This window comes from Physeter macrocephalus, chromosome 4, assembly GCF_002837175.3.
Source record: "Physeter macrocephalus isolate SW-GA chromosome 4, ASM283717v5, whole genome shotgun sequence".
Classification (NCBI taxonomy): domain Eukaryota; kingdom Metazoa; phylum Chordata; class Mammalia; order Artiodactyla; family Physeteridae; genus Physeter; species Physeter macrocephalus.
This window is the reverse complement of record NC_041217.1, coordinates 146897227-146919080: the sequence shown is the minus strand read 5'-3', so window position 1 is coordinate 146919080 and position 21854 is coordinate 146897227. Positions and strand designations below refer to the sequence as shown.

The 21854-nt window shown below is 52.2% G+C and overlaps 3 protein-coding genes across 5 annotated transcripts in view; 2 read left to right on the top strand and 1 right to left on the bottom strand.

Annotated features, from left to right (window-relative positions):
- Positions 1–6711, top strand: part of ZSWIM5 (zinc finger SWIM-type containing 5) — a 287054-nt gene extending 280343 nt beyond the window's left edge. The window contains exons 14-15 of one of the 2 annotated variants that reach the window (XR_003679639.2): positions 408–3172; positions 6635–6711. Coding sequence is in view for 1 of the 2 variants with exons in the window: in XM_024119681.3 (XP_023975449.1) it covers positions 408–1270 (863 nt within the window). In the remaining variant the exon portion in view is untranslated. Of the gene's footprint in view, positions 1–407; positions 3250–6634 lie in introns of those variants that run through there. The other variant, XM_024119681.3, reaches the window with a different exon arrangement.
- Positions 4124–7880, bottom strand: UROD (uroporphyrinogen decarboxylase). Its single transcript, XM_007110669.4, has 10 exons — positions 7773–7880; positions 6993–7105; positions 6793–6872; positions 6655–6717; positions 6237–6434; positions 5972–6133; positions 5118–5255; positions 4859–4959; positions 4711–4777; positions 4124–4358 (listed from the first exon to the last, which is right to left on the bottom strand). Exons 1-10 carry the CDS (start codon positions 7790–7792, stop codon positions 4197–4199), a joined length of 1104 nt encoding a protein of 367 aa, XP_007110731.2. The 5' UTR covers positions 7793–7880; the 3' UTR covers positions 4124–4196.
- A 2061-nt stretch (positions 7881–9941) lies between these two features.
- Positions 9942–18390, top strand: HECTD3 (HECT domain E3 ubiquitin protein ligase 3). Of its 2 annotated transcripts, none has more exons than XM_028489434.1 (21): positions 9942–10340; positions 10496–10656; positions 10897–10989; positions 11069–11204; positions 11489–11604; positions 11689–11802; positions 11946–12028; positions 12474–12639; positions 12867–12948; positions 13589–13771; positions 13924–13976; positions 14157–14221; positions 14381–14484; positions 14753–14872; positions 14984–15073; positions 16072–16278; positions 16529–16658; positions 16742–16816; positions 16944–17025; positions 17169–17240; positions 17824–18390. In XM_028489434.1, the coding sequence occupies exons 1-21, from the start codon at positions 9978–9980 to the stop codon at positions 17906–17908; spliced, it is 2580 nt and encodes an 859-aa protein (XP_028345235.1). In that variant the 5' UTR covers positions 9942–9977; the 3' UTR covers positions 17909–18390. The 2 variants fall into 2 exon arrangements, with proteins under 2 accessions (XP_028345235.1, XP_007110734.1); XM_007110672.3 differs by having other exon boundaries at positions 17406–18390.
- The last annotated feature ends 3464 nt before the right edge of the window (positions 18391–21854 follow it).

Sequence of the window (21854 nt, the reverse complement as noted above, 5' to 3'; positions counted from 1 at the left end):
CCCCAAACAACTTGGAGGCTCGGGACCCCATCTAGAGCCCAAAGCCCCAGCACAAGACTCTACCCTGAGAGGCCCCACTTCAGCTAGAACCCCCAGGCAGATCTGCGACTCCTGCCTTGGGGCAGGCAACCACAGGCTCTGTTGCTCCATCCTTGTGAGGGGCTTAGAGCACCTGCAGAAACCTTCAACACTCTCACCTGGGGAAGGAAGGGATGGGAAGAGACCCCAAACAGGGTCTGGGCGTCTGGGATGTTCCCCTTGCCCTGGTTGCCTCAGATCATCTCAAGGCTGCTGAGAAGGAGGGAGAACTCGTCTCTGCAGGCCAAGTTCTGACCCCAAACGGTAGTCTGGGCAGACCTGGATCGGGACCCGGATGGCCACGGCTGAGCTCAGGCTCTCCCTGACAGGTGTGCAGGCCCTGGTGAGCATCCTGCAGAGCTGGTACACACTCTTCACCCCCACCGAGGCTACCAGCATTGTGGCTGCCACAGCCGTATCCCACACCACTATCCTGCGCCTCAGTCTTGACTATCCACAGCGGGAGGAGCTGGCTAGCTGTGCTCGCACGCTGGCCCTGCAGTGTGCTATGAAGGATCCACAGAGCTGCGCCCTATCGGCCCTTACACTCTGTGAGAAGGACCACATCGCCTTTGAAGCAGCCTACCAGATTGCCATTGATGCTGCTGCTGGCGGCATGACTCACTCACAGCTGTTCACCATCGCCCGCTACATGGAGCTCCGTGGCTACCCGCTACGTGCCTTCAAGCTGGCCTCACTGGCCATGAGCCATCTCAACCTGGCCTACAACCAGGACACCCACCCGGCCATCAACGATGTGCTCTGGGCGTGTGCCCTCAGCCACTCCCTGGGCAAGAATGAGCTGGCGGCCCTGATTCCCCTGGTGGTGAAGAGCGTGCACTGTGCCACAGTGCTTTCAGACATCCTACGGCGCTGCACGGTCACTGCACCTGGCCTGGCCGGCATCCCAGGCCGCCGCAGCTCGGGAAAGCTTATGTCCACCGACAAAGCTCCCCTGCGCCAGCTGCTGGATGCCACCATCAATGCCTATATCAACACCACACACTCGCGCCTGACACACATCAGCCCTCGCCACTACGGAGAGTTCATTGAGTTTCTGAGCAAGGCCCGGGAGACCTTCCTGCTGCCGCAGGATGGCCACCTGCAGTTTGCCCAGTTCATCGACAACCTCAAACAAATCTACAAAGGCAAGAAGAAGCTGATGCTGCTGGTGCGAGAGCGCTTTGGCTGAGAGAGCAGATAGCTCGCTGCTGGGGCATCCTGCGCTCCCAGGTACCATCCGGTGCGGCCAAGGACACAAACATTTGTCCACCCTGAGAGGACTCTGAGCACCTGTGGCTGAAGCCAGAGGACCACAGGGCTAAGCATGGGGAGAGTCCAACTCTAGCCAACATGCCTTGTCAAGGTTCTCACAACAGCCCACTGTTCCTGGAGGAGCTGGGCCCTGCAGACCTATCAGAAACCCCACACATGCCACCTCACGCCCCGCTATCCTGCGTGTCCTGGGCGTTGGCCCACTCTCCTTGGCAAACACAGAACACTGTTCCGTCTCAGGGATTGCTTAACCAGAGAAACAGAAGCATTTATGGTACTGTAAATACTATAGTATATGTGTTGCCAATTACATTGTAAAATTGTAACTATTTATAATTCTGGTTCTAATCTGATGGGTAGCTGTGGGTGGGAAGATAGGCTTGTTTTCTGAGGAGATTCACAACCATTTCTCAGGTTTCCCTTGCAGAGGATATGCTATTGGCAGTGGAAGAGTGGGGGTGGCAGAGAGAAAAATGGCCATTAGAGTAAACCCCAAGTCTAGTCTATGCAGAAACCCCGGCCTGCAGATGGGCATTGACAGCCCGGTGATGGGAAGGGGCAGGGCCCGGTCTTGACTTAGACTTTCACCTCACGAAGCCATGAGGACACAGAAGCTCTTGCTCCTGCCTCACACAGCCTCTCTCTCTGGGGGCCTGCTCCTGAGAAACAAGGGCAGGGAGAAGGTGAAGGTTTGGGAGGCCACTGGGCTCATAATGTTCATCTTCTCTGGTCATCTTTGTGTTAGACAGCATCTGGTTTCATCTGTAATTACACTTGTGTGTGTGTGGATCTGGATGGCTACGTACATGCATCTGTGCGCATAGATATATCTGTGCATGCCTGTATGTGCACATGTATATTTATGTGTATCTGTGTCAGATCTGTGTCTGTGTGAAGACATGTCTGTGTACTGGATGGTGGGTTTCTGTGTGAGGGTATACACATTTGTGAACATATAAAAATACATATCTGTGTGTGTGTTGATGTTTGTCGATGCATGTGTAGTGTTTGTGTATCTGGGCACACTGTGTAAGTGCATGTGTATAAACATGTCCGTGTCTGTGTGTAACTGTGTATATTTCCACATGTAGGTTTGTCTGTGAATTCATGTTTGAGGATCTGCCTGAATGTGTCCCTTCTCTTTTTGCCAGATCTCTTGTCCCCATTTCTCTTATTCTCTCACCAGCTAAACACGTTCATCTCTGTGCCTCCTTTATTCACCATTGTCTCACCAAACAAGCTTCTAAGCACTAGTCTCCCTCTGCCCTGAGTGGCTCCTTCAGCGCCACATTTCTCTTCTTACCCTGTACTTGCTTTCTTCCCCTGCCTTTCTACCTCAAGCTTCCTCTGCCTGCTTCTGTCACAGTCCCACTGGTCATTGGTTTGGAGGCTGCGGCTGGAATGCATTTGGCCTTTTCCTTTCTGACTAGTTTCTAGCTCTAGTGGGCAACCCCTGTCTTAGCCCTGGCTGACCTCCACAGTGTATCATGTTCCTGCTACCTTCCTGACCTCTCTGCTGAGCCTGGAATTGTAATAGGAGGTAGCACAGGCATTCGGAAGAGTCATTTAGATGCCAGTGTCTTGGTGGTTACTGTTTCATGTTTTAGTTCCTGAGTAGGGGGTGGGGTGTGACAGGGAAGGGGTGGTATAGTTAGAGTGTGAACTAAGGACCTCTTTGTTTGCTTTACTTTCCTGTCTTTGACAAACTGTTTGTGTCACTTTTTTTTTCTCCACTCTAACCAGTAAGTTGCATTTGCTGTTTGTGGCTACCAAAGTCTCACCGTCCAGCTACGGGCCCAACAACCTCTCAGCCCAATAGGTTGGTTTAAAAAAAAAAAAAAGACGATGCCACTCCCATTTCTGTATCACAATTGCCATTTTTTAGCAAGTGTGTGAACTCACAGTGCTTTTCTATGAATAAATCATGGATCACAGAAAAGATCATTTTTCTAAAATCAATCAGAAATTGTGTTCTTTCAATAAATGGGGCCCTTCTCTCCCTTCTCCATCGCCTGGCTGGGACAGGGAGCTGGTTAGGCTGTACAGCACAGTGGGTTCCTAATGGTCTAAGATGTGGAATGACAAATGAAGAATTTCCTACTGCACCACACCCCTCTCCAGAGCTCACAGGCCCGTCAGAGCCTGATCCCAGCAAGTAGGTACCACAATGAAGAGCGGAAACAGCAAGACACTGAGAAAATTAGAGGGTATGCACAGAAAAGAATGCAGAGCAACCCTGAGTGCATGGGGCCTACTGGCTTCAGAAACCTTCTTGCCTCAGTGATGCAAGTCTAAGGCTCTAATCCTAAGCAATTTAACCGAGTCTTTATGTCTTCCCAAGTTTTGGTATCAAAGCTGAAGGCCTCTCAGCTTCTCCCCGCTCACCTAGACTCCATCTTCCTCAACAGGCCTTTCTGAAGTATTCTAGCCATTTCTGTGTCCCACTCTGATCTATACACCCTTCCCTCCCCAGACACAAAGCCCTGTCAATTTAGCCTCATATGCTACAGGGACCCCATTTCCCTGCAAATGTCACAGCTCTAGCTCCTAGGAAGATCTGCACAGCCCCATGTAGCTCTGGGGCTTGGAGATCTGAGAGCAAAATGGTGGTAAAGGTCCTGACATTAAGTCCTACATACATATTCACTGATAACCCAAGGTCCCATGACGTGTGGGAGAGGATGCAGAAAGAGGCCCAGGGAAGGAAGAGGCTAAGAAGGAACTGAGGATAAGGGCACAGATCTTTCACAAACAAAACCACATGCAAGACTCCAACTCTGGAACTTTTATTCTCCTGGAAACAATCATCTGTGTTAGTGGTACTTCAGAGAAAAGGATTATGCTCAATTCTGTTGAAGCAGGCGTGAGTGTTTGTGCACGGCATCCACAAAGGCTCCCACATGTTCTGGGTCCATGTCAGGGTAAAGTCCGTGGCCCAGGTTGGCAATGTAGCGCTGCGGCCCAAAGTCATTCAGCATCTGCTGCACCAACCGCCCAATCTCCTCCTGGGGGGACCAACAGGGCACTGGCTACAGGGGAGGCCAGCACACCTCTGTCCTCCCTATACATAATAGTGACACACATACATGTAGGCATGCTTCTACTCGGTGTTACTCATACAATCATTCAAAAAACTTTATCGGGTGCCTAGTATGGGCCAGGCGCTAAGAAAACACAAATGAACAAAATTAATGAGAAGAAACTCCTGCCTTCCTAGAGTTCACATGGTATGAGTGGAGTAGAGGGGAGGGATAAACAGATAATAGAAGCACACATATAGTAATAAACACAACCATATCCAGAACCATGGGAGTGCACAGAAACAAACACAGACACACACAGGGACCTGGTTGTTACCTCAGATGCATATAAGGCACAGGGGTCCAGGTTGCCCTGCAGGGTCACTGTCTTTCCCACGCAATCCCTGGAAGTAGAGTCAGTGCCCTGTTCTGGTGACTGCACATATGGCAGTTGCATCCCCTCCACCGCACCTTCCATCACTCACCGGGCTTTCTCTGGGGCCACTGTCCAGTCAAGCCCAACCACCTCGTAGCCAGCCTGGGCCAGCTCCTCCAGGGCAAAATGTCCGTCCTTAGCAAAGATGATCTGGAGGAAAGGGCAAATCTCAGGCTGCCGAGGGCTTTGCTATGCCTCCTAATATAGCTCAGCTGTGCTTCTGCCCTCCAGTGGTCACTTCGGTCCATGCAGGACTTAACCTGATAGTTCCACGGGCCCACCTTCACTCATCTGATCCCCATCCTTACCATGGGCACTGGTGCCAGGCCTGCCTCCTGCAGCCCGGCTTTCACTCGCTTGGCCACATCACGGATGTAGGGCAGTGCAAACTTACTGAAGAGTTGTGGGCCAAGATGCCCTGCATGGGACTCAAAGAGCTGCAATGCCTACAGTTAGAAAAGAAATGCATAACACACAAAGAGGAAGTATCTTGGGCCCCACATACAGAATGTGCCTCAGTTTTCCCCAAGTGACTTCAACCCCTGAGACTGCCTAAGCCTATAAGCCCAGTTCCAGTCAAAAAGTTTTGCCTTCTCCAGATCCCAGTGCTAGGTTTGGTCTTTGAATACACAGAGCATTAAGCCCCCCTGCCAGTGTCTGGGCTTAGCTGCTCCAGCCAGATCATTTCATGCGAAGCTTATTTTGTGCCTGGTATTGAGACACCTACCCTCACAGGTATAAGGAACTGTATTGTTTCTGGTCCTTAAAGACTAAGCCCCAGGGCTTCCCTGGTGGTGCAGTGGTTAAGAATCCGCCTGCCAATACAGGAGACATGGGTTCGAGCCCTGGTCCGGGAAGATCCCACATGCTGCGGAGCAACTAAGCCCGTGCGCCACAACTACTGAGCCTGTGCTCTAGAGCCCGCGAGCCACAACTACTGAGCCCTCGTGCCACAACTACTGAAGCCTGCGCGCCTAGAGCCTGTGCTCTGCAACAAAAGAAGCCATCACGACGAGAAGCCCAGGCACCGCAACAAAGAGTAGCCCCCGCTCGCCACAACTAGAGAAAGCCCGCACGCAGCAACGAAGACCCAGTGCAGCCAAAAATAAATAAATAAATAAAGACGAAACCCCAGCGTATTTGTCTCTCCCTCAGGACTTACCTGGGCACCAGCAGCCACTTGTCCCACCAGATATGGGACGAGAGCATCAGTGAGGATGTGGAGCAGCTGGTGACTGGCCTGCGGTCTCTGGTAAAGCCAGCGTTTGGCCTGAGCCATGGTGCTTGAGCCGCCACCCTCAACCATATATGTCATGAGAGTCCACTGCAAAAGGCAGAAGCCAGATAGACACTTCCTTCCCTTGTCTACACCCAGACCTGCCAGGGTAATTTCTCCAAGCCCAAGTCCCTGCCCTGTTCCATATTACCGGGGCACCAGCAAAGCCAATCAGTGGCACACGCCCAGCCAGACGTTGTCGAGTGAGGGTGATGGCCTTGAACACATAGTCCAGCTCAGAGGCCACTGTTATTGGATCCCGGAGGCGCTGTAAATCCTGCTCTTCTCTTAATGGCTCTGGGAAGCTGGGCCCTTTGCCAGGCACCATGGTCACCTCCATGCCCAGTGCCTGGTGGGGGAGAAAACGTCCAGGTTCCCAACCTGTAACTCCATGAGAAGGAGATCTGTTCAACCCATGCCAGGAAGGAGGAAAAGGAGAATAAAACTCAGCCAAACTCCATCTCTTCCAGCCTGTTTTTCCCTCTGTCCCATAAGGATAAGTGCTTATCTTGAGCCTTGACTGTCTTTTCCCTTTGTTACCCATTCAAGAATCAGATTTGAGCAGGTACCTGGGGTACAACAAGGATGTCGGAGAAGATGATGGCAGCATCCAGAGGGAAGCGACGCAGTGGCTATAGGGAAAGAAGACAGACTGCTAAGTGGCGAGCTGAGAGCATAAATCTCTCCCTCTTTTGTGGACCCCTCACCTGCAGAGTAAGTTCACAGCAGGTCTCTGGGGAGCGACAGGTGCTGAAAAACTCCTGGGCAGCCCGAGTTTCCCTAAACTCTGCGGACAAAAAAGGGAAAGCAGGGCTCAGCCTTGAGGAACCTCCAGAGCCCTCCTCTGCCCCTCAAAAACTTTTCACCCTCCAGAGTTTTACCTAGACTCCGAGGCCCTGACCCTGACCTGGTAAGTATCGGCCTGCCTGCCGCATGCACCAAACAGGAGTGTAGTCTGTTTCTTCTCCCCAGGCTGCTCGCAGGAAGGTGTCATTCTTCAGCTCCGGAAAACCCTGAGGTCTGGAGATCAGAAGCGGGTAGGGTAGGTGTCAGTAAACTAGGCTGGGGGTTGGGCAGGGCTCGGTTCTAAAGGCGGATACAGTCCAGCACAGCTATCTGTCTTCTCCAGACCAGCTACCAAGCTGTGGCTCCCCGCCGATTCCGCCTCCCCTCTGCCTATCAGGTGGTGTACAGGACTAGAAGGGCCGGTGCCGGGGCCTCTACCCTACACATAGTCGCAGCTTCCCCAGGCTCAAAGCCACTGGAGGGACTGGGAGAGTGGTGGGGTGGGGGAAGGGGACGAAAGTCCAGTTAGGAGAGTTTGGGGGGGTCTTTGGACCAAAAAATCTCAGGAACAAGGGTACCACTGGTCTGGTTTTGGGGCTGGAAGATCTCCAGGCTGGGGGATGGTCATGGGGGGTATCAGAAATGACGGTCCGAAAAAGGGATCTTAGTTGAGGATTAGAAAGTCCAGAGGGCATCTCCTAAATAAAGGTCTGGGGTACGCAGTCCAGCTAGGCAGTCCCCGGGATGAACATCTCAGGAATCCATGGTTGGAATATTTGGGATTCCAGAGACTTGGGTTCTCCGGGATTGGGGAAGAGGGGTATAGGGACAGATTCCTGAGCTGAAAGACTCAGGTCAGAAGCCCGTATGGCCACACTGCGTGGTGGCACAGAGAACTCACCCACACTTGTTCGCCTCCATGATAAGTTGTCTGTAAACGCGAGCACAGTCCCCGCTGTAGCCTAATTCTGAGCCTGACCTTTGCCCAGGCTCCGCCCCTTCCTGCAATGAGCCAAGGCTGTCGCCATGTTGAAAGTCACATGATCAGACTCCAGAAAAGACTCCCGGGCTGCCCCGGCTGCTGCCCGTAGGACCCCCTAGGTCTCGTCACCGTAAAGTCCTCTGTAGCGACGCAACAACAAACACCTCCCTCCCCCTCCCCCGACAAAAGAACTTCGCTGTAACTACACTTCACGTGGCGTGAGGAATTTGCTCTCCTCTGACGGCCTGGGAATCCCGGAAGACTCGGCCCAGGTTTCACTTTCACTCCCACTCTTAATGATTTTAACAATTTTATGCCTGGCCCCACCAGGCATATGGTGAATTATGGAACCAAGTTGTACAGGGAACTGAAATAATTAAGTATTTATATTACCTAGAAAGAAGCGGGCACTACAATAGGTGCAGAGATTACAGTGGAGAACAAGACATTTCCTTCCTTTAAGGAGCTACAGACTAATGCGGAAACAAGTCAGCAATCACAATAGTAAATGTTTTAAAGGGAAAGAGCTAGAAGCAAGTTGCAAGGGCTCCGTTTAACTGGGGAAAGCAGTGGGGTATTCCAAGCAGAGGGAACGGCATGTGTAAAGAGAAGACGAAAAAGAGCAAATGGCTTAATGGGAAACAAGATCAAGCTGGTGGAATTAAAGAGGCTGGAGCTGTCTACAGAGTCCAGGTCATGCAGGCCTTTGTTAAGTGCATTTGTTCACTTTATCTTGCAGTAGTGTAATAGCATACAAATAGCTTGGAGAGAAAGGAAGAGAGGCACTGTGTTCCCAACTTATTAAGAAGATAAAAATGGAAAACTGTCATAATTACATGGGATCATTTATTTCTTTCTTGATAACTTCAATGATTTGAAAACTGTATCAAAACAAACTTTCCACCCAGGTGTCCATCAATGAACGGATAAACAAAATGTAGTGTGTGTGTGTATATATATATATATATATATTTATACAATGGAATATTACTCAGCCATAAAAATAAATTATTCTGATACATGCTACAATATTGTTGTAACATGCTAAGTTAAATAAGACAGACACAAAAGGACAAATACTGTATGGTTCCACTTATATGAAATATCTATAATAGGCAAATTCATAGAGGCAGAAAGTAGATTAGAGTTTACCAGGGACTGGGGAGTGGGGGCAATGAGGAGTCATTGCTTAAAGGGTACAGAGTTTCTTGTTTGGGGTGATGAAAAAGTATTGGAAATAGATAATTATACATTTAAAAAACGGTTAAGATGGCAAATTTTGTTATATATATTTTCCACTATTTTTTTAAATTAATGTAATATATCAAAAACCAGTGAGTAGTACACTTTAAATGGGTGAATTATATGGTGTGAGTTATATCTCAGTAAACTTTTAAAAGAAACGGGGCGGGACCAAGTTGCCTTTTCCTCCATGATTGTACTTCACCAACAGCTTCTGTCCATGTTTTTTTGCCTCCTCCCTAACCACCTCGGCCTTTCCTCTCGTTTGGTTCAGAATTACTGGGAGAAACTGGATAATGATCACCAGTGTCCTGGGATTAGGAGTAACCACCAGGATCAAGCCTAAATGACTCAAGACTCCTGTCAGCAGCCGAGCTGGGGAGGGGGTTATTTTCCCAAACATTTTAGTCACACTGCCCCTAGGATGGGGAGCCTGAGAGGATATCTAACAGATTTTTAAAGATTCTTCTGGTTGTAGTGTGACTCACTGGGGGCACGGAGGCAAAACAGAAGGCCGGAGGATCTGAGAAATAGCTGTTGCAACTTCCCGGGCTAGATAGGATGGATGGTGGCTTGAATGGGGTAGTAGCAGTGGGGATTAAATGGTAGTAGCAATGGGATTTGGAGTGGGTAGTTTGATCAGGTAGAAACTACTACTGAACTTGGGTCTGGTTGGCTGAGCGAGAGGCACAGAAACAGATAACAGGATTGAGTATCCCAGTACACAGGACAATACGGCGGGAATGTGAGGGGCGTTTAGTCCAGAATTTACGGCGAAGGCTGGCCGAAGGCGGGGCTGAAGGTGGTGGGAAGCTTCGTCAGCCTTTCCGGCAGAAGCACCTGGGGCCGACTCGCCCCTGGGCTTCCCTGGGCCACCACGCTATGGCGGGCCCGGGCGCGGCGCTAGAGTCCCCGCGGCAGCTGCTGGGCCGCGTGCGCTTCCTGGCGGAGGCAGCAAAGAGCCTCCGCGCTGGGCGGCCGTTGCCGGCGGCGCTAGCTTTCGTGCCGCGCGAGGTGCTCTACAAGCTTTACAAGGACCCGGCGGGACCGTCGCGCGTGCTGTTGCCAGTGTGGGAGGCGGAGGGCCCAGGGCTGCGTGTGGGAGCCACGGGCCCGGCCACCTGTACCGGCTCCGGGCCCCTCCGCGCCGCCCGCGACAGCATCGAGCTCCGGCGCGGCGCCTGCGTGCGCACCACGGGCGAGGAGCTGTGCAATGGCCACGGGCTCTGGGTGAAGCTGACCAAGGTGCAAAAGACCCGGGACCAGGGAAGCCCTTGGCTGTTCCCTTCCCCTCCCCCATATTGAGCTGACATAGCGTTCGGTGCCCTTTGCCGTGGGCTGGGCAGGGCTTGCCGCCGGCAGTTCCCTGACGGCTGTCCCCGTCTGGCGCGTCCCGGCAGGAGCAGCTGGCGGAACACCTGGGCGACTGCGGGCTGGAAGAAGGCTGGCTGCTGGTGTGCCGCCCGGCAGAAGGCGGGGCCCGGCTCGTACCCATCGACACTCCAGACCACCTCCAACGGCAACAGCAGCTCTTTGGAGTGGACTACCGCCCGGTGCTCAGGTCCTGCACTGGGAGGGGCGGGGCTTGCTGTCAGACTGCTGTGCCCTAGTGTGGCAAAGCCCGGGTGGTGGGATCTGGAGTGGAGGCAGGGTTTACAGCAGAAAGGGGCGGGACCTGAAGGGAGCTGGGGTGGGGCTTCTGGAGGCGCCGTTTAGAGGAGCTAGAGCTCTGGAGAAGGCTCCAGGGTCTCCTGCTGCTCGCTGATGTCTCCGCATCCCGTCCCCCATTCTGTGCGCACAGATGGGAACAGGTGGTGGACCTGACATACTCGCATCGCCTGGGATCAAGGCCTCAGCCAGCCGAGGCATACACAGAAGCTGTACAAAGGCTACTGTGAGTGAGCTGGGATGGGATGGGGAGGAAGGAGCTCCAGGTCTGGGCCCGACCTAATTAGGGACTTGGGGTTGCTTAGCTATGTGCCCCCGACGTGGACCTACGAGTGCGACGAGGACCTGATCCACTTCTTGTACGACCACCTGGGCAAGGAGGATGAGAACCTGGGTAGCGTGAAGCAGTATGTGGAGAGCATAGACGTTTCCTCCTACACGGTGGGTGCTGGGACTCCTCCCACCCCAAGCAAGATGTAGTCACATCTTGCTAGATCCAGAACTCTCACCTCTAGGCCAGGGCCAAATCTGAATCCCCACAGGCCATACTCAGTCCAACCCCCCATCTTGGAAGTCATGTAGGAACCCCTAGACACCTCCACCCATACCAGATGTGCTTCTAACCCAGCTCCACTGTACTTTCTCTCGTGCTCCCTGGCCCAAAGCACACCCCCAGTGCAGGGAGTGGGGGTAAACACTGATTCCACCTCTCTGCCCCTCCCCAGGAGGAGTTCAATGTGTCCTGCCTGACAGACAGCAATGCGGACACCTACTGGGAGAGCGATGGGTCCCAGTGCCAGCACTGGGTACGGCTTACCATGAAAAAGGGCACCATTGTGAAGTGAGTGGGCTCTGAGTAGGACAGGGTGGGTGAGCCACATGCCTGTGAGTGTAAAAGACCCATGTGCACACTCTTAACCCTCAGGAAGCTGTTACTCACGGTGGATACCACAGATGACAACTTTATGCCTAAGCGGGTGGTGATCTATGGGGGTGAAGGGGACAACCTGAAGAAGCTGAGTGATGTGAGCATTGACGAGTGAGTGAACTGGCCTGGGGTGGGAGGTGGGACATGATCCTAGCAGTAGGATCTGGCCCACGTTGGAAGCAAAAGTTCGAGCGAGACCCCAGCAATCCCTGAAGACAAGGGGTCTCCAAAGTGCCTCACGTTCATCCTCTCAGGACCCTGATCGGGGATGTCTGTGTCCTGGAGGACATGACCGTCCACCTCCCAGTCATCGAGATCCGCATCGTCGAGTGCCGAGGTGGGGCTTAAGGCCCTAAGGAGGGAAAGGGATCCCAGTGTGTAGATGGGGGTTAGCTGGCAGTGAGTGTGGAGAGAAGGAAATGGACTTGGAGTTGAGGTAAAGGTGATAGCTGGACTAACTCTAGGATCTGAAGCTTTGGGGCCCAAGCCGGGTGGAAGGTGCTGGGTAAGAGGCCTGCCTTAAAGCCATAGAAGTGCTTGGGCTCACCTGGAAGAGGAACGGAGTTGGGACCCTCAGGCATCCCCAAACTATAGTGGTGGACACAGAAACTAGCGAAGAATATAATAATCAGAATCAGGTTATAGGAGGGGATCCCAAAGGTCCCAAGTTTCTAGGGGCTAGGAGTAACAAAAGGCTGAGCATTAAGAAGCCTTTCTCAGGTCTGAGGGCCAAAAAGGCAGCAGGCGCAGTAAGTGATCTCACTCTTAACTCCTTCCTCCAGATGATGGGATTGACGTGCGTCTTCGAGGGGTCAAGATCAAGTCATCTAGACAGCGGGAACTAGGGCTGAATGCAGACCTGTTCCAGCCCACCAGTCTGGTGCGATATCCACGCCTGGAAGGCACTGATCCGGAAGTGCTATACCGAAGAGCTGTTCTCCTGCAAAGGTGGCTGTGGCCCTGGGCCAGTCAGGCCCTTCCTTGTCCCCCGTCCTGAGCCTTGTATGTCTGTGTGGAAGAGGCCCCCAAGGTCTTATACTGTAAGCTGTTCCACTTCAGGAGGCAGAGCAGTCCCTGGGCCCTCCCTTCTCCTGTCCCTGTGAGTTGGGGAGTGAGGGGGTCTTGCATCCATACCAAACTCTTTAGCTGCAGTTATCTTTACCCACCCACCCCAGATTCATAAAGATCCTAGACAGCGTCCTGCACCACCTGGTACCTGCCTGGGACCACACGCTGGGCACCTTCAGTGAGATTAAGGTGAGCCTGACACATGCAGTGCTGGTCTTGGCATTGGGCACCCCCTTTCTGCTCAGGCAGTTGTTCACTCTTCATCAGAGAGTTTTTAGAGCTACTCTAGGCCTGGGCTTTTGCTGGGCTCTGGGAACATAGGAAGAAAGCCAGATACAAATAGTCAAAATTTCGCGTTTGGGGTGCTATTCCCCAGAGAGCATGTGAAATATACAGAGCTCGGGGAGGAGAGGTTACAGCATGGACAGGGCAGGTTGCATAAAAGGTGGACACTGGGAATTAACCAGCAGCTCAAAATGACGTAAGAGAAGCCTGCCCGTAGATGTGAGTATGACATGGGGATGAGGCTGGGAGAAGGTGGATAGGAAGCAGGCCCTGGTAGCAGAGAGCCCTGGGGCCAGACTTTGTTCCTGGTCAGTGGAGCCACTGGAAAGTTTTTATGTAAGGAAATGACAAAGTTGGATTTTTTGTTTTAGAAAGCTCTCCCTGCCTGGTGGCCGGACTAAGGGAGAGACTGGAAGCAAGGACCAGGGATGGACTAGACTTGAACTGGAACCATGGGATTAGGTCCAGGAATAGAGAAAGGTTCCAGGGCCTGGACAGAGGCTGACTGCCTGCTGGTCCTGGTCTGGCCACCTCTCCTCCCCAGCAAGTGAAGCAGTTCCTGCTGCTGTCACGCCAGCGGCCAGGCCTGGTGGCCCAGTGCCTGCGTGACTCGGAGAGCAGCAAGCCCAGCTTCATGCCACGCCTATACATCAACCGGCGCCTCGCCATGGAACACCGTGCCTGCCCCTTAAGGGACCCTGCCTGCAAGAATGCTGTCTTCACCCAGGTTTGGACCACCTGGGGTCAGACTGAGGGAGGGTCAGTAAGGGGCCTAGGGGGCTGGGCCAACAGGGACCTGAGCAAGGTCTTTGGGCAAGAGTGGGGCCAGGTCTTGACACAGACTTTCCCACAACTCCCTCCCCTTTCCCCTGCCCCCAGGTTTATGAAGGCCTCAAGCCCTCTGACAAGTATGAAAAGCCCTTGGACTACAGGTATGGCATGGGGGCGAGGGACCTGCTCAGGGTATACATGTACACATGTATACCCACACACTGCCTCTGGTCCCCTCACCATTACCCCTCTGTAGCCCGTACTCCTGGGTGGACTCTGGGCAGGTGCATCATTCTGAGCCTTGGCCCTGTGTGGTGACAGAGACCCACTCCTACTTACAGGTGGCCCATGCGCTATGACCAGTGGTGGGAGTGTAAATTCATTGCAGAAGGCATCATTGACCAAGGTGAGGCCCTGAGGGACGATAACAAGGGTCCAGCCCTACTTCGAGTGGTAGAGGCTTCTGAGATCACCAGCTAACCAGATAGGGGACTTGCTTATTACCCCATTATGGGGGCTGAGGCTCTTGTGTGCCCCAGCTGAGGGCATCTATCTGTCATTTCAGGGGGTGGTTTCCGGGATAGCCTGGCAGACATGTCAGAAGAACTGTGCCCTAGCTCGGCGGACACCCCTGTGCCTCTGCCCTTCTTTGTCCGAACAGCCAACCAGGTAATCTCCCATCCCTACCTCCCAAATTGTTTCTGCTGTTCTGTCTCTGCAAACCTCCCAGGTACCGGGCTAAGCTAGAGAGGGGGCAGAGGAGAGAATGAGTTGCCTGGGGCAGCCTCTGGACAGGCAGGGAAGGAGGAGTCACTGTATATTCAGAGGGATCATTCAGGGCCCCCAGTGGAAGGTGTTCAGGGAGGTCTCTGAGGCATCTGGGGCAACAAAGTAGGGTCCATCCCACACCGTGCTGACAGCTCTGTCTCGGGGACAGGGCAATGGCACGGGTGAGGCCCGGGATATGTATGTGCCCAACCCCTCCTGCCGAGACTTTGCCAAGTACGAGTGGATCGGACAGCTGATGGGGGCTGCCCTTCGGGGTAAGGAGTTCCTGGTGAGTAGCCTATTCTGCGCCCCACCAGATTAATCCTGGCTCTTGGAAAGAAGAAGAGCCAGCCAAACCTGGGCAGCTCAGGGTGAGAAGACAGTAGTATTTTTCTCACAGGTCCTGGCTCTGCCTGGTTTCGTGTGGAAGCAGCTCTCTGGTGAGGAGGTGAGCTGGAGCAAGGACTTCCCAGCTGTGGACTCTGTGCTGGTGAGTTAGGGCCTAGAACCAGTGTTTCCTCTGCTCAGCCCCCAAGGTTGCTGCTCCCCAGGGCTGTCCTGAACCTTCTGTTACCACATACATGCTCCCTCTCCAATCCCATGTACTCCAGTAGCTTCAACTACTGTCACTATTCTGGTGACTCCTACTTCCTTATCTCTAGCCCCAACCTCTCTCCTAAGCCTGGAGCTATATGTGCATTTACCGGCTGGACATCTGTCCCAAGATGGCACCTCAGGATCAACACACTCTTCATCCTCTCCCCAGTCTACTGCCCTCTAGGGCTCCCTGTCTCACAGTGGCACCACCACCCACCCCTCCCCATGCCAAGCCCTTTCAGGGTCATTCTGCACTCCTCCCTCACCTCCCACATTCTGTCACATCTGCCTCTGGAATCTGTCCACTTCTTCCATCTCACTACTTTCCCTCTGGTTCAGCCATTTTCATTTCTGACCCAACCACTGACTGCAAAAGTTATCAGTGTTCCTGTCTCCATTCTTACCCATCTGATCTCCAGCATCCAGAGTAATTCATTTCACTCTCGCTGTTTAAACCCTTCAGTAAATTCACTCTGGACTTAGGATAAAATGCAGAGTCTGGAAAGGCCTTACATGACCCGTGTATCTCTGGACACCTGGTTCATGATCAGGCTCCAGCCAGACAGATTTCTAAGGCCTTTTGCTCTTTCCATCTTTTTCCAAGATGTTCTCTCTCCTGACTTCCTGGTGGCCCAGCCAATTCCCAGCCATCATTTGGGTCTCAGCTTAGCTGCCACTTCCTCCAGGACACCTTCCCTGATCTCCAAGCCCGGTTAGGCATTGTCTTGATGCTTTCACAGCCCTTGTACTAACCCCCTCACTGCCCTCATTGCCTGCGTGAGGACTGCCTTGCCTGGCTGCCTCTCCTGCTTCCCTGTGAGCTTCTTGAGGAAAAACAAGGACTGTCTCCACAATGAAAAGATGACCTTCCTGCCTCTCTTCAACCCCCAGGTAAAGCTCCTGGAAGTGATGGAAGGAATGGACAAGGAGACATTTGAGTTCAAATTTGGAAAGGAGCTAACATTCACCACTGTGCTGAGTGACCAGCAGGTGGTGGAGCTGATCCCTGGGGGTGCGGGCATCGTGGTGGGATTTGAGGACCGTTCCCGTTTCATCCAAATGGTGCAGAAGGCACGGCTAGAGGAGAGCAAGGAGCAGGTACTACCCAGAGGCCAGTGGAACAGAGAGCTTTGGGCTTCTTATAGCCAGAACCCAGTCCCAAGAATTCCGGCCCCCAGAACCCAGTCCCAAGAATTCCGGCCCCCACCATCCATCTGCCCTACCTTCCTGCTGATCAGTGAAGTACAGAGATGCATTGTCTCCATGAGCAGAGGCCAAGGGTCCCCACCACACATTGAGCTGGGAGTTGTGCCCTCTTCCCCAGCCAGGCCCTTTCCCTCCTCCGCAGGTGTCAGCCATGCAAGCAGGTCTGCTGAAGGTGGTGCCACAGGCTGTGCTGGACTTGCTAACGTGGCAAGAGTTGGAGAAGAAGGTGTGCGGAGACCCAGAGGTCACTGTGGATGCTCTGCGCAAGCTCAGTGAGTGTGGGGCAGGGCAGTGCAGTCCTGGGGTTGGGGTTAAGGACCTAACAATTAATTCCGTCTGGTTTTGTCCCCACCAGCCCGGTTTGAGGACTTCGAGCCATCTGACACACGGGTGCAGTATTTCTGGGAGGCACTGAACAACTTCACCAACGGTCAGTGGAAAGGGCAGAGTAATGTCTGGGTTCGGACTCCACTCCTGGGATACAGAGACAGGGCGGAAGCTGAAGAACTTCTTCCACCATCAGCACACGGACACTGATTTCCTTCTCCTCCATCTAGAGGACCGGAGCCGCTTCCTGCGCTTTGTCACAGGCCGCAGCCGTCTGCCAGCTCGGATCTACATCTACCCGGACAAGCTGGGGTGAGTGAGGATGGGGAGGGGAGGTCCAGTCGAAAGAGGCTGTGGCTGGCCTTCTGCCCTGCCCCACAAACATATTCACGTGTCAGACCCCTGCCCTGTGCCCCTGCAATTCTTTCTGATCTTTGGTCCCTCCACGCCCCCAGCTATGAGACCACAGATGCACTGCCTGAGTCTTCTACCTGCTCCAGCACCCTCTTCCTACCGCACTATGCCAGGTGGGTGTCCTAGGTTCCAGCCTGGGGATTGGTGGGGGGGGTGGGTGGCATCCTAGGGTGGAGGAGGGCTTCAGGTACTGGGTGCACAAATTGGAGCCAAAAAGCCCCTGGTTGTGATGGAGGGACCTCTACACCTGGCGCTGATCAGCTCCCTACCCCCTGCAGTGCCAAGGTGTGTGAGGAGAAGCTCCGCTACGCTGCATACAACTGTGTGGCCATCGACACCGACATGAGCCCTTGGGAGGAGTGAGTCGGCGCCAGGGGGCAGCCGCGGGCTGGCAGGACTGCTCCTGCGCGGGTCCCACTCGGCCTCGCCCAGGAAACCAGCGCACTCTGCCCTTGGGTGCGGTTGGAGTGGAGCAGTGGGTTGACACTGGTGGCCCAGCCCCGCAGACCCTCAAGCCCTACACGTGCTCGGGTGGTTTCCAGCATTATTTCGCATCTGTGAGAGGAATCTTCCACAAGCCCAGCACAAGCTGCCAGGCCTGAGCTACTTGAAGGGGGCCTTCTAGCTCCCCACCCCGTGGACTTTGCTTCAGTTTTCAGCTCATTTTTTTCTTTTCTTGTTCTTCTCTGGTTTCAGCCTGGACTCAAAGCTAAAAACTCAGGGGGAGAGGGGAGGATGGAGGCTCCTCCCCGAACAAGCTCCAGGGATGGATAGGGAATGATGGCCATCCTCCTTGGTCACCTGAACCAAGAATGAAGAAAGTGCTGAACACCCTCTCCCTCACATATTGGTCTTTTCCTCCCCTCCCTCCAACCCCAAGGTGTGAGTTCTGACTTTCTTTCTCCAACTAAGTCTCAACTGACAAAGTGCCACCACCGTCCCTGGCTCAGAACATACATGTATTCAACACTAAATCTGTACTACCACTACCACCCCATATTCATCACTTCTGCATCACCTCCAGCCTGACTCCCTGTCTGCTGTCTTACCCCCAAGACTTTGCACAGGTTAAGGCCAGTTATGTCCTCTCTGAAATCTTCAATAGCTCCTCTTTACCCAACTCTAAAATAAAGCCTAGACTTTAAACCTCCTCCTAGGCTTTATGCACGTCCCTGCCCCAGCCCTCCCTCCCTTAAGGGCCTCCGTGACACTCCATCAAAGAAGCTGTTGTACATGGGAAGGTTGAATAAATGGATGAATTCATTCCTTCAGAGTGCGTTTATTGGGCTCCCGAGGGATGTTAAAGAAGACTGTTCCAGGACTTCAGGGTCCTGCTGGGAGCAAAGGAGATGTGTGTCAACGTGGGAATGGTGGGGCTTCTCAATGGCAGAGATGAAATCTGGAGCTAAGCAGGGAAATAAGGCGTCCTCTGCCCAGAAGAGGGAAAGAAAGCTGGACTGGCATCTTCCGGGATGGGTGTGGTGATTTAGAGGACGGGAGTCCACCTTCAGTAACCAGGTGGGCAGAAGAATCTGACCTCCTAGAGGACAGAGCCTTGCAATGGCTGAGAGACACCCAAATCAGGATGTGACAGAAGAGGAGGCAGCGACACTGCCACCCACCCACCCACGCCGCCTCCAGGTACCACACAGCTAAGGTGCAGTCTAGAAGAGCATCCGTGCGGATAGAGTCCCCACCTCCCCCCGCCCCCAGAAGTCGCGCTCTCCCATCGCTTCTCCACGCCGTCCTCTAGGGCGCGCCCTGACGCTGCCCTGGCGGGAAACTCGGCCTTGGCTTTGAGCCCCTCCCCTGGGGCTGTGCGCACCCCAAAGCCTGTCTCCCCGTAATTCGGAGTCTGACTCTCCAGATGAGCCTCGCCGTCAGCACTCGCCTTACGGCTCCCCGACCCCTACGCCTTGGGTGGTCCACAGGAGACGTGCCCCCTCCTCCGGCAGCCCCTTTCCGCCCAGGGAACTGGAGGCGCAAGAGCCCCAGAGGCCGCGACTCCCCCGCAGCTCGGCTTTCCCGCCAAGCTCCCAACGCCTTGTCCCGCCCGGGCCTTGCCCTGCCCGGGGCGGGCGCGCCTTCCTCCTTCTCTCCTCTTCAGGGAAGGGCGTGGCCAGCACGCGCCTGCAGGAGGTAGTCCATTTCTGTCAGGTACCGGCCACACGAGTCTTTGGTCCCTCTTTTACCAAATTGGAGTCCCACTGTATATTTTGTAGCTTGCTCTTCATTCATTCATTCATTCAGTGACTGCATGGAACAGCTATGTCAGGCACCACACTAGGTGCAATGGGTAAAACGGTGGCTAAACAGATAATTTTTGCCCTCTTGGAATTTAACCTTTAATGGAAAAGACATATATTAAACAGATAATGGCATAAACAACATTTAATAACATTTACGTAAGCTCTCCAAAGGAGAAATGAAGGGTTTCATTAAAAGACAGAACAGGATGATTCTAACCAAAGCGGCTCAGAGAAATGCTAAATCCTTAGGGAGAATAACGGTACAAAGGCCAGCTGAGAAACATGTTAACTGGAGTGTGAAGGGAAGAAAGAGATTAAGACTCCAGCCTTGGAGGCTCTTTGAGGGTTTTGCATTGAGCAGCCATGAGAGGGTTAAGCAAGGGACTGACATGATTAGATTTGCCTTTGGCAGCTGCGTAAAGAATGAGTTGACAGGGAGAGAAACTGGAGGCAAGGAGGAATCCAAGCAGGAGATGATGGTCACTGGAACAAGGCGGATACTCATTTTAACCATTATTTTTATTGGCTGCATTGTATTACATTGTAAGGAATTTCATAACTTTTATTCATTTAAAACCCTCTACAGGTGGACATTAAGGTTGTTTACAAATTTTCGTATTGAAAATTACAAATGTTATAATAAACATTCTCATGCAGGTACTTCCCTGGTGGAGCAGTGGTTAAGAATCCGCCTGCCAATGCAAAGGACATGGGTTTGAGCCCTGGTCCGGGAAGATCCCACATGCCATGGAGCAACTAAGCCCGTGCGCCACAACTACTGAGCCTGCACTCTAGAGCCCGCGAACCACAGCTACTGAGCCCACCAGCCACAACTACTGAAGCCCGTGCGCCTAGAGCCCATGCTCCGCAACAAGAGAAGCCACCGCAATGAGAAGCCCACGCACCGCAACTAGAGAAAGCCCGTGCATAGCAACGAAGACCCAATGCAGCCATAAATAAATAAATAAATGAACTAAAAAAAAAAAAAAAATCCTCATGCATATATCCTTGCCTACCTATTTATTTTCTTAGACTAAGTTCCTAAAATCACTTCATCAATCTGCCAAATTGCCCTCTGGGAAGGATGTATCAGTTTTCACTCCCTTTAGTATCTATTTCCCAAACTCTTACCAACCTTGGGCATTTAGTTTAATGTGCAGAAAAATTATATGATTTTTATTTTAATTTTCATTGCTTTGGTTATTTACTATATTGAACAATTGTTTTTCTTCTTCATGAACTGCTCTTTATGTATTTTTGTCCGTTTTTCTATTGTTTTCATTATTCTTTTCTTATTGATTTTTAATAATCTTTGCATAGTACTAATATAATAAGCACAGCGAAGCACTGTGCTAGATGCTATACATATGTTATCTTGTTTTATCTTCTCAGCAACTCTATGAAGTAAGTACTATTATTAAGCCCATTTCCAGATGAGAAACCTAGAGCAAAGATTAATTAGTAACTTGCCCAGGGTCACGTAAGTAGTAAGTGATAAAGCTACAATTTGGATTGTTGTCTGCCAGCTCCAAAGCCTGCTGACATGTTAACTAAGGCACTATGTCCTGTATATTAACCCCCTTGTTGTGTCAGGTGTTATAAATATGTTTTTCCAGTCTGTACTTTGCCATTTAATTTCATATATGTTCTTTCCTAATATACAAAATTTTAAATTTTTATGAATTAAAATTCGTTTTCTTTATGGAAGAAACCATATATTGGATACACACCACAGGAAGGCAATATAGTATACTAGTTAGGAGCACATTCTCTAGCTTGCCTATATTCATATCCTGGCTTAACCACATGTTGACCATGGACAGCAGACAACAGCCACAGGTTTTCCAAATCCTTCGCCAGTTTCCTCAGCTTCCTTTTTTTTTTTTAACAGTAATTTTTAAAAAATATTTATTTATTTAGGCTGCACCAGGTCTTAGTTGTGGCACGCGGGATCTTCGTAGTGGCATGCACACTTCTCACTGTGGCATGCAAACCCTTAGTTGTGGCATGCATGCGGGATCTAGTCCCCTGACCAGGGATCAAACCCAGGCCCCCTGCATTGGGAGCTCAGAGTCTTACCCTTTGGACCACCAGGGAAGACCCTCAGCTTCCTTTTGTGAAGTACCTATCCTTTACCATTGCTTTGAAATGCTGCGTTTTCACATGCTTATCATCACTGTATGCTAAATTTTAATATATAAGAAATCTTCGTTTTGCACAATAGTGCCAGGCTGTAAAAATGATCCTGCACTTTGAAACCATGCAAAGAGATCTTAATAATCAAGTGGGAGGGAGGGGCTTCCCTGATGGCGCAGTGGTTAAGAATCCACCTGTCAATGCAGGGGACACAGGTTTGATCCCTGGTCAGGAAGATCCCACATGCCGCAGAGCAACAAAGCCCGTGCGCTGCAACTGCTGAGCCTGCGCGCTAGAGCCTGTGAGCCACAACTACCGAGCCCACATGCTTCAACTACTGAA

What these genes read in the sequence shown, in the direction of transcription:
- HECTD3 (XM_028489434.1), top strand. Translation starts at nt 9,978, where the DNA reads ATGGCGGGCCCGGGCGCGGCGCTAGAGTCCCCGCGGCAGCTGCTGGGC. An exon ending in GAAGCTGTACAAAGGCTACT is followed by an intron (nt 10,990 to 11,068) that starts GTGAGTGAGCTG and finishes GGGGTTGCTTAG; the next exon opens with CTATGTGCCCCCGACGTGGA. An exon ending in AGAGCTGTTCTCCTGCAAAG is followed by an intron (nt 12,640 to 12,866) that starts GTGGCTGTGGCC and finishes CACCCACCCCAG; the next exon opens with ATTCATAAAGATCCTAGACA.
- UROD (XM_007110669.4), bottom strand. Translation starts at nt 7,792, where the DNA reads ATGGAGGCGAACAAGTGTGG. An exon ending in ATGGAGGCGAACAAGTGTGG is followed by an intron (nt 7,106 to 7,772) that starts GTGAGTTCTCTG and finishes TCTGATCTCCAG; the next exon opens with ACCTCAGGGTTTTCCGGAGC. An exon ending in GCCTGGCACCAGTGCCCATG is followed by an intron (nt 4,960 to 5,117) that starts GTAAGGATGGGG and finishes CCTTTCCTCCAG; the next exon opens with ATCATCTTTGCTAAGGACGG.